At 46.6% G+C, this 14,629-nt stretch overlaps 1 protein-coding gene across 1 annotated transcript; it reads right to left on the reverse strand.

Annotated features, from left to right (window-relative positions):
* Positions 1-194: 194 nt before the first annotated feature.
* Positions 195-14,300, reverse strand: ints6 (integrator complex subunit 6). Its single transcript, XM_036540727.1, has 18 exons — positions 13,887-14,300; positions 13,670-13,747; positions 12,977-13,126; positions 9,578-9,667; positions 8,588-8,771; positions 7,253-7,378; positions 6,884-7,035; positions 6,205-6,357; positions 5,512-5,644; positions 5,308-5,402; positions 4,932-5,042; positions 4,136-4,351; positions 3,749-3,875; positions 2,849-2,991; positions 2,480-2,735; positions 1,869-2,219; positions 1,507-1,600; positions 195-399 (listed from the first exon to the last, which is right to left on the reverse strand). Exons 1-18 carry the CDS (start codon positions 13,995-13,997, stop codon positions 306-308), a joined length of 2,664 nt encoding a protein of 887 aa, XP_036396620.1. The 5' UTR covers positions 13,998-14,300; the 3' UTR covers positions 195-305.
* Positions 14,301-14,629: the final 329 nt, after the last annotated feature.

Raw genomic sequence — 14,629 nt, forward strand, 5'->3', positions numbered from 1 at the left:
TCCCCAAAACGTCGAGAGGTTGACAGCATAGGCGGCAAGCCCAAATGATGAGTCCACTCTGCACCACCACTCCCTTAGTGCAAGTACTGTACAATACGGAGCGCATACCACAGCTATCGGAGGGCAGTGCCCAGTCTGAACCTTTTTACCGTTTCAGTGTCCGCTTCACTCTCCTAGCGGAGAGAGAGCGCGTGTGTTTGTGTGCGTGTGTGTCTGTGCCCAGAACCTGCTCCTTGGAGACACAGCTACCCGCAGTGCTCCAGCACTGAGTGTCACGCCCATGAAGGGGGTCAGTCATCAGACTCTCAGAATGCGTCCAGGTGGTTAAAGTGGTTGGCCCGTGTGTGGAGCTCCTCCAGGAAGCTCTCCAGCTGCTCGATCAGGACTCTCCTTTTAAACCTGCAAAGGGACGAGACGGTGTGCTTTCAGCTGGGCTCCCTGACAGCGCAACACCTGACCCATTCACTACAGCCAAGAACTATTCTATCCCCACAGCACCACACAGTGGCTGGAAGAGTTGCAGTTTCTATGCCACACCCACAGTCAGGAGTATGATTTGTTTTGGGATCAAACAGGCTGAAAATCTTTTCTCCGGGCCACATCTTTCTTCATCAAATTCAAGCTGTCCATTAGTATGTACATTAGTTATATGGTCATGCCACAAACTAAACTTTAAATTTGCACATATCTGCACTGCATATCTGCATAACACTGTTGATTAACCATCCACCTGCTCAGAATTCTGACAAGCCAGTAACAATCTTTTACCCGCTGCTGCCATCCAAACTACCACAAATGTAAGACCAACCTTAAAAGTACTTTGTCCCAATAACCAGGTATGTAGATAGACTGAGTGTTTGGGCGAGTACAAACTAGTTGCCATCAGGCTGCTTAGCACTGACATATAAGCGCTTGTTAATGCTAGGTAACACATTTTGTTTTAGCTCATCAGGCAGCTTTTTAGACAGCTAAAACAAGGCTCATAGCTTACAGTCTGCAGACAGTCAACCCCCTCACTGCGCTCTCCACTCAGTGTGTCTGAATATAAGTAATCTATGGTACTGCAACATTCTGGAGGGAAGTGTGTATTGGAAAACATTGTCATTTCACAAACAATGCCATGGCACTCAAAATTCAATTTCCCCTCTTTGTTATTTCTAACAGTCCCTTAAACTATTGTTTTTTGGTCTGGAACAAAGGGGTGGTAATCTTAGTCATTACTTCCACTGTCTCACTGTCTTTGAATTACATGAAATTGGAAAAAAAACAAAGCCCCCCCCGATAAGATTGTCTGCTTGGAAGAGAAACCACACAAAGCACAGAATGCAGATGAATGGCAGCAGGAGATGGAGGGTTGCCTTGTGTAATAAGAAACTAATAGGGCTATTCAGCAAGAGCGCAATCTGGCCACTCCCTCAGCTCTGAGGTCTGATCTGCCCATCATTTTTGCTTCCCCAGAAAGAACGCACACCGGGAGGAGCCGCCGCAGGAGATTAAATTGTGTACCTGGCAGCCTCTCGGATAATGTTCTGCAGGAATATCATCCGCGTCTCCAAGCTTCCCTGGACTTGCTTCAGGAAGTAGAAGATTCTTTCATAGCCTGAGAAATGGAGAGAGATTCAGAGAAAATGGGCTAAGAAAACATATGCGATCAATTTCATCAGGCAAAGGAAACAATATCAATATCCAGCAGTGCCAGCTGCAACCACAAAGCATGAACGTCTATATTTATAACTGAAAAGGTGGACATTTTCTGACTGACGACAGGTCAAAGGTTATGATTTAGTATTTCCCCTGCTTAGAGGCGCAGAGCAGTTCCAGCCTCCCGGAGCGTTGGGCTTCACCCTCACAAACATGGCGGTACGTACGTCGCCCCGGCTTCCTGATCTCCTTGGTGATGAGGACCCTCAGCTCCGCGTTGTACTGCTGGCCCTCGTTGTTCCTCAGCTTCTTCAGCTGGCCCGCGGAGGGGGGGCGCAGTGCATCCTCCGGGCCGAAGTCCCCGTCCTCGCTGCCCTCCGAGAGCCCGCCGGCGCCGGGCGGCCCGTCCCACTCGTCCTCCCCCTCGCTCGAGTGGTTCATCCGCTCGTGCCGCGCCAAACCGGGAAAACCCTCAGGCCCCAGGTGATCCACGGGGTCGGGAGCCCTCTCAGGGTCGTAGCGGTTCCCCATGTGGTTGCCGAACACGCTGTCCAGCATCTTGTGGTTGGGTTCAGGAGCTATAGGGGGCCAGTCACACACTGTATCATACTTATGTGAAGATATCCATTCACTAGTTTCTTTGTACTAAACCTAGGGATGTCCTGGAAATCTTAATCCACACCGTTTAAAAAAAGCGAAAGACATTTATGATGTAAAAAAAAAATGCAGCAAATACCCTCCACCCCAATACAGATATGTTTGAGTTTGTTGTAATGCGTTTCCTATGTTAGTTGGCAGGCCCACCCATGAGAAGAAACCTGGGTGGAGACAGGCTCACCTTTGGGAATGGGCATCAGCTTGGTGCAGTTGGCCATGGGAGTGGATGATGGGCTGAGAGGGGACGGGGGACCGCTCCCTCCGACATGGTTGCTATTGGTGAGGAAAGGAGAGAAGGGACGCCCGGGGCGCAGCAGCGGGGACATGCAGCGCCGTCTCTTGGGGGCGCTGCCGCCGAGCATGCTGGGATCCCCGGGGCGCTTGCTTTTGCTCTGGGGGCCGGAGACAAACTCATCCGCCTCGTCGATCATCATCCCCTAAGAAAGGGAAGGCAACAGACACGGGCCAATCGGAGAAGTTCTCCTAACACACCGACGACCAACCAGAGCAGCTCTCAAAACGCACCACAGATCAGCTCAAGGATACAAACCTTCTTGTCCAGCTTGAAGGGGTTCCCAAAGGTGTGCAGGCGTTTGGGCTGGTCTGGGTCTGCCTCCCTCAGTGGCTGGGGGCAGTGCTTGAGGAAGTCCTGGTAGTTGCCCATCTGCGCAATGGGGACGCTGTGCAAATGGTCTGAGGGAGAGAACAGCACTGTCAGCATGCACGGGTCAGCACAGAAACACAGCCAGAAACAAGCGCCTTGAGAAAGACCAAATATGCAGACACATAACTGCACGTTTGGGAATTTACGGTGCATAATGAGGCCTACAAAATTACCTTTTCAAAATAATGTGCTTTCACACAAAATTCTGGTAAACGTTTACTAAATTACGTAATGCACTCAAGCACTTGAAAACGAGAAGTAATACATTTGCCACTGTAATTTTACCCAAGAGAAACGTTCACTGCAATTCACTTCATAAATAAGGGGTCATAGAGAAGTTTCCTCAAGTCTAATCAATCAATGGTTTCTCTAGCCTCATTACCTCGTCAGTCCCCAAAGCTACTCCCCACACAAATGAACCGCTGCTTATTTGCATCAGATAGGGGCCCTTTTAGAGCCCATTTGAGACCACTATGCATTTGATTAGTTGTCATCGGGGTCTATAAATCAAGCTGGTCTATGTTACTGTCCTGGTCCGCTCAGTAATCTGCAAATGATATTCTGTTCTCTTAGCCTGGAGTCAGGCAGGGTGTTTCTGTAGCAGGTTGCACCACAGAAGCAGCCATCTTCACCAGCAGCTCAAGACTGGGGTGAGTTAGATGGGTGTACCAGCAGTGGGTGTATGGGTGACCTCACAGCTCTCAGTGTCTGAGGCCTACACTCCTTCCATGGTCAGGGAGCAGTGCAGTAAGGAGTGGGGGGACTGGAGTTTCCTGTGCGTGTCACCTTCATCTTGGCCTCGCAGGGAACATCTGGCGGCCTTCACCAGGTTCCTCCTCATGCGAGTCAGCTGGTCCAGTAGGTGTCTCCTGGGAATGTCGTAGGCGTTCCGGAAACTCTGTGGCTTCACGTTCTGAGGACGGAAGGATAGAGACAGCGCTCCAGACTAAATTTTGATGCAGAAAGCAAATGTTCCATCATTCCAACATGAACAGATCAACATTCTACTGACACACACACACACACACACACACACAAAACCATTCAGCAACAACACTAATACTCTGTCAGGACACCATACTAAACCTCTGTATCTAAACCCTTCAAGTCACATTATTCTTCATTCCTTAGGCATAATCCAGGTGTGGTGGGTGCGGCCAGGGGTATGCTCACCTTGTTGAGTGTGCCCAGGTGAAATCCAGCAAATTCCTTTGGGTTGAGCTCCAGGGGACAGACAGGCACCTCTGCGGTAATGCTCTGCAGCAGCTGTGTGAAGTCTTTGCGCTGGATGAGGGAGAGAGTGCTGGGGCGAGGACGCACCTTGATCCCTCCCTCCGGAGCTGGCCTCTTCCCCACAGAGGCGAGGACCCTCTCCGACTCCACCTTAGCCTGCGAATGGACACGCAGAACAGGCCGTAAAGCAAAGCGGATCGGAGCTGGCATTTCAGCTCTGCACGCTTTGAAAGATGTTCTCACACAGACGCGGGCATTGCAACATGCACCAGTACTTCACACCAACATATTTATCGGATTCAAAGCACACATAATGAGTTGATCAACAAGTCTGCCATCTGTTTGATTAACCGTATGTACAGAGCTCAACAGATACGCCTTTAAGTAGAGGTGCAATCCAAACAGCGTGAGTAATGTGCGCATGCTTTATTATTATAACCCTCTATTCAAACAGGAGGCACACTGCTTTTAAAGCCATTTGGCAATGGCTCTGAATCTTAAAGAAGTATGCCTGTGTTGGTGGTCATTTCTATTAATGTTATTTATTTCCTTACTCTAAGGCAACACAAGGATTACAGTTCAACTCTCCGTAGCTCATTTGTAAAGCTGGATTTGCACAACTACAGTGTCCCACACAGGGTTTGACGCATTCAGCACCATAGCCATTAATGTACACTCCTGCCCTAAACCTAATGACTGTATTCGTGTAGCACTGACACAGATGGGATGACTGTACCTGCTGACTGAGCTTCTTGAGGTATGAGACTACACTGTAGCTCAGGCCGTACTCCATGTTGTCGGCGAGGAGGTTGGGAGCTCCCATTGTCCTCAGTGCTTTCCTAAGGGCCTGCAGATGAGGCATGATCAGGTCTTATGATGAACTCTCACATCCAGTAGGTTTTCTACCCAAATCATTGAGCCCATTACAGCTTATGACACATACAATCACATGCACCCAGCACGATCTTCCATTTCAACCACTCTTTAGACCAACAACTTCCCTCAAGTCCACGTTTTAGTCCTAGATCACAACTAGTGAGAACCTGAAGTCTTTGTATGACCCTATCCAAAGCCAAAAGCCCAAGAAAGCCTGGCCAGCCTCGTCAGCTTACCCCAATGTAGTACGGAGGCATCGTCTTCAGGTAGTTTTCAAAAGACTGCCGCCATTTCAGAGTGGGTTTAAACTTGTGGACTCTAAGCAAGTCATCTGCAATGGTAAAGAAGCACAGTGAAAAAAACAGCCTAGTTCTTTCTCCAGCTGTGTGATAGAGCGTGTAAGGGGGGGTTACATATGGCAAGGAGCCACACACACTCACCCAGTAGGGGCAACAGGACAGGGTAGTTGTATGGCATGACGAAGAGGTTGACACAGTTGAGAGCAGTGCTGGCTTTAAGGTAGCCAAAGGGCTGGCCCAGGTCACTGTATTTAGCGCTGTTACACACAAACACCTGGAGAAGGGCAATGGAGAAAGGCAGAGTGAGCTCTTTGGATCACCTTCAGTGGTACACAAGAGCACATTCATTCATTTGGTAAAACGCCCTTTCCTATCGCCACCCACAATTCAGTATCACAGCAACGCAAGTGAAGTCACTCGTTCCAGAGATATAATAACAGTGCTGCAGGACCAAAATCTCCAGTGTAACCATTACTCTGTGTCAGTGTCTCTCACCATATCAGATTCCACATTACAATGAATAACAACATAAGGTGCAGACATAAAGAAAACATCCTATAAACAGCCAGCCAGCACCTTCTTGCAAATGTTTTAAGTTAGACAGGGTGTCAGGAATAACATGCCAAAGGGAGCAACTGAAGTGGCATTAAAACAAAACACCCACACAAAGCAAGCACAACCAGTTATGTTCCTCCTCTTAGAAAAGGACCAGTGCAGTGGACTTGCAGCGAGTGTCATGCATGCATGCTCCAGCTCCGGCTCCCTTCCCTCTGATAAAGGTCTCAGTGCTACACGGATATCCGGGTCTGTGCACCCTGGCGGGGTGGGGCCTACCTGCCAGCAGGTGTGAGGGGACTTCCTCTCCAGGATGTACTGGGTCAGGGGCGAGGGCTCCAGCTCGTACTTGTCGAAGGGCATTTTGTCGATGACCATGGGCTCTGCGTCCACACAGGAGAAGCGCACGTGCGGGTGGGCCGAGCGAGGGGGCTGGGGGGCGGGAAGGCACTGGTCAGTGAAGAGGTCAAAACCACACACTGTGGGACAGTGGGAAGGAACAGGGCTTGTGAGCCAGAGGTTGCTGGTTTGAATCCCTGACAGAACACTGCTGTTGTACCACTGAGTAAGCTAGCTCTCTGTATTGCCTCAAAATCTATTCAGTTGTATAAATGGCTAACATGCAAAAATCATAAGCTATGCAAGTGTCTCTGGATAAGAGAGTGTACTCAGCAACTGCAATGTAACTTGATGGCATAACACGGGTGACATAACATCAAGGTTTGGCACCAACCACAAGGGTATCTTGGCAACCTCAAAATTCTGAAGTAATGCAATTTCAGCCTCATTAGTTTTCATTCAGCCAGGAAACCACCATCGCAGTCGCCAGAACAGTGACTGTGCAGCTCTTGGTGTGACGACTGAATGAGACTCAGCTGAAGACCCAAGACAGCCTGGCACCCCTGAAACCCGTGGCCTTTGCCCCGCTAAGTCCCTCACCCACCCTATGGGACCTCACCAGTGTGGGCGAATTCTGATCTGGCCAGAAGGCCTCCGGGATTGGCCAGTGTCCGAGAGGCACGCCGGTTTTGGGATTGGGGCGCACGTAGATAAGCTTGTGGCAGCAGTGCCAAGGCTGGGGCCCCGGTTTTACGATCTCTGGTGGACAATCTGGAAGGGGAGGGGCACGGTTAAACAGTAATATCAGGAACATGTGACAAATGATCAGACAAAGTCCTGAATTCTCTCACGTTTGTTGTTGAAGAGGTGATGATGCGGACTGAGAAAAGTCATAAAACGCACCATGCTGTCGTGTGCCGATTGAGACCCTACTGCTGTTACACTTCCCAGTGCCGCCTCCTCCTCCTCATCCCCCTCCTCGTCTTACCTTCCACAGGTGGGGGGTCAGGCCCAGTCTTCTCAAAGTTGATCACCACTCCACTCTGGATCTTCTGCACCAGAGACTCCAGGCACTGGTTCAGCATCCGCTGGGAGAGCACGCTATAGGAGCGACCTGGAAATAGAACGTAAGTCATCCCTGCGAGGGAAAGGGATTTGCTGCGATTGCCACTACAAGTAACACGTATGCAGAGCACATCAATCAGAACAGAATGTTTACCACCGACATGATTTTTATTATATACATACATATGTGTATTCATTTTTAAAAAGAGAGCAGCATTCACTCACGCAATGTGTGGAACATGAAGTTGCAACACAGTGACCGTTAAAAGTACAGCGTATCTGCATGTATGGCAGAGGGTGCGTTGTGAATGACACGATGCGTTTTCATTACCGTTCGCTGTTCTACAACAACTTCAAGTGATTCAAATGAAGAGACAGTGACAGGGCCAGAATTTATACAAAGACAAAACAAAAGAAGAGACTTGCACAGAGCAGTACTAAGGCTAACACACAGGGGGAGCTCTTCTGCTCTTACGCTGCAACCAGCAGCCCGCGTACCACAGTGACAGACGCACAGGAGCGCACACAGGCTCGGTCGCTCCCTTTGCTATTGTCTCCCACAATCCTCGATAGTGAGTGGACATACGCGCAGGGCTCGACTCAGTCCCATTGTTCCCAGTCTTTCATCAGCACTAAACGCACAGGCAGTACATATGGGCACAGCCGGAGCTATTGTTCCGTCTCACGTTTGCATTCAATTCCCACAGAAAGCCTCACTCGGGACAGTGCCCTTTTCTCTTAATAACCATCAGCACTATTTCTGACACTCAGCCTCGGACCCTTTCCAGCAGCATTGTTCTCAACATTACAGCACACTCCAAATGTGTCCAAAGGTCACCGTCGGGGATGTGCTGGCCCCAAATCATAAAGCCATTTCAGGATACATTTTCCTCTCCCGCCACCAAACCCATAAAAGCCTTGTCACGATGAGTGACGTTTCCTGTGCTCTCGCAGTGCTCTCGCACTCGCAGTTCAGCCATTTTAAAATGCCAAGCTTTGGTGAGTTTTGTGGCTGGTTAAAAAAAAGGCCTACAGCAGGGCTGTTGTAAATGCCCTTCGTGAACTGGGGCCCAGAGCCCAGGCAAAGAGGCTACAACATGTCAGGAGCGGTCCCTTGCTCTACCGAGGCAAGTCGTCTGTCCTGTGGTTTCCTCAGCTCCATACTTATCCAATGAGGAAGTGAAGCCAAAACCTGAGACAACCCTCACCCCTCCACCTCCTCAGAACGGCAGACACCAAATGAGACAGTGTGACTCACCTCCAGTGACCTCACACATGGGAGTAATGGCGGACTGGTCGGGCGGGACGCCCCCAAGGGGCTCCGGGCCGGGGGCGGCGTGTCCCGGAATGCGCAGGACCAAGGCGAACAGGCGCTGGTCCCACCGGAACGGCTCCTTGGTCAGCTCGCTGCCCGGCAGCGGTGTGGTGAGGGGCAGGTGGAGCTGGAGCACACAGAGACAGCAGCTCTTTTCAAAACAACTCATTAAAAAACACATTTACCCTCTGTTACATACAGGAAAGAAACTCAATAAATGCAATAAAAGTTCAGGCGTGTCTACAGAAAGAATTTTTCATTAAGTTATTTTCCACATCCCCCCCCCCCCCCCCCCACCCCAAGACATTTGACACATTGTGCTGTGTTTAGAAAAATGGGCTCCAGGCTGACTAGAGGGATGACATCTTGATCTGTGGACAGGAGTATGTGGTACTATGAGTGTGCAAGAATATGTGTATGTGTGTGTGTGTATATATTCTAACTTTAGGTTATACATGGGCATTGCGCAGACCCACCCACAGCAAGCCGCAGCTTGGTGGGGGATCAACTGCCTACCCTGACGGTTTGAAGTTTCCTTCCGATGTCAAGGTTGTACAGGGGGTTAGCAGGAGCAAGCATCCCTCAAACAAAATATGGCCCATCTCTTAAATGTTGCTATATTAGGCCGCTCGTCATGAATAATACACACGATAACAACGTAACCATACAAGACGCCCTCCAACTTTACTGACCCTAGTTGTGGTTGAAACCAATATGATATGCAATTTAGATTCAAACCATTGCTAAATGATAATTACAATTTTTTCTTTAACCAATGCTGAAGACCCCATCCATGTCTGGACCAGGGGTTGAAAACCCTTTTACATCGCAAAAGCAGCAAAGTCAGTCAGCCCCCTCACACACAGAAGGCTTGGGAGCCTTCCAGCTGACTGACAGGAAGTTGTCACAGACTCTCATGACCCCCAGCCTGACCTCCTCCTGCACGCCACTGCTGCTGGTCAGCTTGTTCCCATCCGTGATGGTGACGATGATGGAGGGCTCCAGGAAGAAAGGGTTCCTTCCCTGCAGAGAGGAAAAAAGTGGGGTCAGACACACACATGCACACACGCGCGCACACACACAGGAGTTTTCATACTTCGCCACACTGTAAACAGGAGACATGCATGTTAGACATTTTGTGATGATTTAATGAGTGCAATTACTCTGATTAATTTAATTGCACTCTTTTGCAGATCCACTACTTTAAATCAATAATTCTATGAGGATTAAACACTGATGGTAATATGGAGAGCAGAGAGAGACAAAATTAACTGTATTTTAATACCCTTATACACTATTCATTTTGTATGAATATTTGATTTAGCCTACTCCCATGTTGATGCAGCCTCTTTGGGTTTAAAATTGTTTTTCTAGCTTGTGTTCAGGAACACAGCCCCCATATATGGCATTGTGTTAATGGCAAAACAGGATTCAATTGCCAAACATCCAATTTACAACACAGTTTAGATTATTGCGCATGCTGTATTTAGACAGGCAGCCTAACTGGGCACCAAAGAGAAGGCTCTTTTCATTTGAAGCAGGCGTTTAACTAAGACACCTAGGGAGAGGGTAATATGCAAACAGTGGCCGATGTATGCAGTCTACCCATTTCTGCTCTAATACCAAATGAGTTTGACTCCCCTGGTTTAGAGAACTCACGGCTCAGTGTGAAAATTGACACTTCAGATGCAGGTTAAGCCCCTGAGAGACATTTCACTGGATTCGGAACCACAGAAGATCTTGGCAGCCATGTGGTAAAACATGATGACACAAAGGCATGTTCAGACATGATGATCTAATAGACTGTCTCCAAGGGAAAAACATATTATGTCTGGACTGCCAACTAAAATTGGCTTTTTCTGTGAGAGAGCAACAATCCAAAGGATTCTTTAATGTGTACAAGAGAAAGTGAGCAGAAAGATTCTCATGAGTGTGCAGAAGAGTAAGGCCTGACTTTTTTAAGCCGATTTATGTCGCTTTATAATCAAACAATTTTTGAAATACTGATGTCGCTTTCAAAGGTTAAGAATGATGAGGATGATCAAAGGATGACAACTGCATACTAATCTTTAAAAGACACCCATGGTGGTTTTATGAGGAAAAAAACCATGGGAATGAGTTTGGTTGGATGTGCCAACCATTTATGAATGAGTTTCTTCAGGGCCATTAATTTGGTGCTTCCTTGATATATTGAGTATACCCGTACGGAATAAGTTTTTAAATACTTTTTTACAGAGAGCTTCGAATTACAAGCTTCAAAAAATATGTGCCAAATGGAAATTGTAGGGTAAATGACAGATCTCTTTTTCAGAGAATAGCCCTGGGGGACACACGGCAAATACAATCAGCGTTTTAACTGAATACGAGTTCTGTTTTCCACCCCTTCAATAAGAATCTTAAGCTCTTCAATTCTTGGCTCTAAAGCCAACAAAGCTCTTTGTTATCAGGATCACCTGAGCAAGAAACATTTAAATCTGCAAATGAATTGGCTTAAAATTCCCATGTAGTCTTCCCTATTCACATGTACATTTTTTTCCCCCCTCCTCCGTCATATAGTTCCTTGACTGGCTTCAGGCTGTCGGTCCACCACCAGGAGACCCTTCTAATTAAACCTGTGCATAGTGAAGGAGGAGTCTGAGCATTCTCAACTGGGAAGTGTTAGGCAGGTGGGGTTAGTCAGTGTTCGGCAGAGTTAGACGTAAGGGCCATCATACTGGGCCACAATACCTCCACTTGGCAGAAGTGACATCTGCCCTCGACACCCCCGCCCTCTAACAGCCTTCCCTCAGCCCACGCCAGCCTGCCAGGCTGCCTTCTGCCTTGACAACCGAAACTACGGCACTTTGCACCAGGCTACAAGCACAACAAGTGTCATTGAACATCCCCCACAGCTTCAAAAAGGGAGAGGGAAGGCAATATCGAGAGGCAGCCACCTATTGCCCTCTCACAACCTCCTGTCAAAAGTGCACAAAACCCGCCTACACTTGTGTGTGTGTGTGTGTGTGCGTTTGTGTTTGTTACACAAATCAGATTCTTGCACAGCAGGAAGGTATTGAACCTGTAAAAGAGTACAAATGTGTGCTGCCTATGAAGGCCTTGATCTCTTCCCTCTGCATTTCAGACCATTTGAATTATACCTACATTCACATACAAATACACTCCCAATGGGTCAGCCTCCTGACCCTCAACACCTTGCTATTCTTAACCTCAGCAATTTACTTCAGAGTGCAGAAGCCAATGCTATTCAGTGGTGGAAGTAGTAGGCAGTAATACACATAGACACTGACTGACTGCCTTGGCAAGTCTCAGCCAGAACTCCGGTATCTACAGTTCATTATTAGAACACAACTCCACCACGAAATGACCTCACAGAAGAAGCAACACTGGAGTCCACAGCCCAGTGGTTACAGGCCAACCTGTATGACTATACCTCACTCTGCTGCTCACCTTCTTCTCCAAACCTATGGAACTGACACACATTTAAATAGTATTTACCCATTTTCTCAAGACTTTCATTCTTGCAAATTTCATCTGTAGAGTGCCAGGGAGAGCTGCAGTTCAGTAGGTAATATGTAAGAGGCTGTAGGGCTTCACAACACCTAGACCCTCTCTAGCCTGAACAGTATGCCAGACATGTCATCTGCACCTCCATAGGACATGTCTGCACACACAACCCTTGCACCGATCACCAACCGACTTACATTAGAATCGACAGTATACTTGTAAAAATGATCAATTATATTATTACAACATATTAGGTTTTGGCTCTCAGACACTTTGCCTTCCATTTAAATTCCAAACTGTTGGAGGTAGAACTGCTATTTATAGCCCTAAATGTAAGAAACCAAAGAGCAAAAATATAAAAAAAAAAAAAATCTGAAAAAACTCTTGAGAAATGTCAACTGCACAAGACGTGATCTGAATCTTTGTCAGACACTATGACATAATCTGGCTCCTTTTTGATTTCAGTCATTTTCAATTAGTTTTTCAAAAAAATATGTTGGCCATTGTGAATGTGTCAGCAAAGACTCTAGTCTTCTCAGGGCTATTTAACACACAGCGTAATACAGGAGTCTCAAAATATGGCAAATATTTTATAAGAGTGTGTGCCTGTGCATGTGTATGTGTGTGTGTGGGAGGGGGGCTAATGAAATATTCTGGGTTTGATATACAACTATTATATATAAATATAAATAATAAGTGTACAAATACTATATATATATATGGCGGGGGGCATAGTACAGGTGTGTAATGCTTGTAGAACTGAGGATAAAGGAGGGAATGGGAGGGAAAGGGTTTGTCAACATAGGTTCCTTTTCTCTTTCTACATACCTGTCCATAGTTGTCTATCCCAGAAACTAATCTATTGAGATTGAGCAAATCAAAAGCTGTTCTTAATGATTGGCCAACAGTCGTAAGTCCAACTGCTTGCAGGTTCTTTAGTTCTGTCATGAATGTAGCATGGTTTTCTTTCCAGCCTGCCTGAAGAAAGAAAAACAGGGGAAATTATTTATTGTTAACCTCAACAATTATAGTAAATTCATTTAAATTCCACAAAATTCTATAAGACATTAAATAGCAATTCATGGTTATTATTTTGTAAAAATATTGTACTGTTATAAATTTGAGTCCTGTAACTAGCTAGGGCTCTTCCACATCATATGGCATAACAAAAATAGCTAACTTCATAGACACTTCACAGATTGATGTTTGGCTAAAAACTATTAAGAAATAGCATGCTTATAAATAAAACTGAACATATGAACAAACAAGTGTCAACATTCTCTCAAATGTAAACTATGTTCTCAATTACCCTCTTCTTTTCTCCCAACTTGACACTATTGGTATAAATATCACCCATAGTTCATTGCTGCATATTGGAACAAAATGTCGGCCATGTTTCAGAAGAGATACGAGCTCCTGTAACGATTTTACATAAGTGTCAAAATCTGGATCTTTGAAGTAAACACCGGAAACGCTAGCTGCCTAATAAAAAGAGGATGTGATTGGGAAAAAACACGTTACCTTGATTCCATTGGGAGCGTCCTCGAAAGACACCAACATATACCTGTCTCCGCGGCTCGCCGGATCTCTGGCTCTGAGCTGTGGAAAAATACAAAAATAAATGATCACGGAGGCGAAATTATAGCGGAGATTCTGTGACAAGACATATAAAACTGTCTCGGTCTAGTGAGGCAAAAGCAAGGCGTTTTGTGTGTGGTCTCTCCGGGGGTTACAGTACCTTCATAAAAGTCTCAACAGCGCCTTTTGCAATGTCCAGATAGGTAGTGCCCAGATGGGTGCGCTGGTTCATTGAAGCGGACGTGTCTATCAGAAAAAGTAAAACGGGCATTGTGTTGGTGATGACACGTTCAGCATGGACTTAGTGTCTGTACAGTCTGCCAAAGTAAAAAAAATCTTTTGTCCGTCTCCTTCCGCTAAAATAATAATTTGCCTAGCAAGATAGCGTAGCTAACGTTAGCTGTCTCACACATTCTTTAAAAAGTGTAAGAACAGTGAATATAGATGTCCTTCTCCCTTAATTAATTAAAATAAACCTTAAATCCTGGGGAAGGTTATTGGTTTGCAAGGGATATTTAAATGTTTTGTTATTCGATAAGTTCGCTAAAAACAAAGTGTCACAGTTCCCCGCACTTTCTCTCTTGCCCTCCCTCTACTAACGCTTCTGTCTGTCTTACTCACTGGTTTTAAGCCCAGCTCGAGACTTGGCACCGCCCACAAAGCGGGTTCTGAGAACCACATGTCTACAGTTTCTCCTTCTGATTGGTTGATCGACGCTATACAATTGACATATCCAAATAAGTTGGGGACTGTGAGATGGATCTGCGCAGGCGTCAGTTGAATACGACTGGAATGTATTAAAAAAATCTCGCCGATTAGCGCATGCGGTCTATGTCTTGTGCAAATCACAGTACAAGAATGTGATGTTTTTGCAACATGGTGTAATGGTTAAGAAGAACATGT

Source organism: Megalops cyprinoides, chromosome 11 (assembly GCF_013368585.1).
Source record: "Megalops cyprinoides isolate fMegCyp1 chromosome 11, fMegCyp1.pri, whole genome shotgun sequence".
Taxonomy (NCBI): Eukaryota; Metazoa; Chordata; class Actinopteri; order Elopiformes; family Megalopidae; genus Megalops; species Megalops cyprinoides.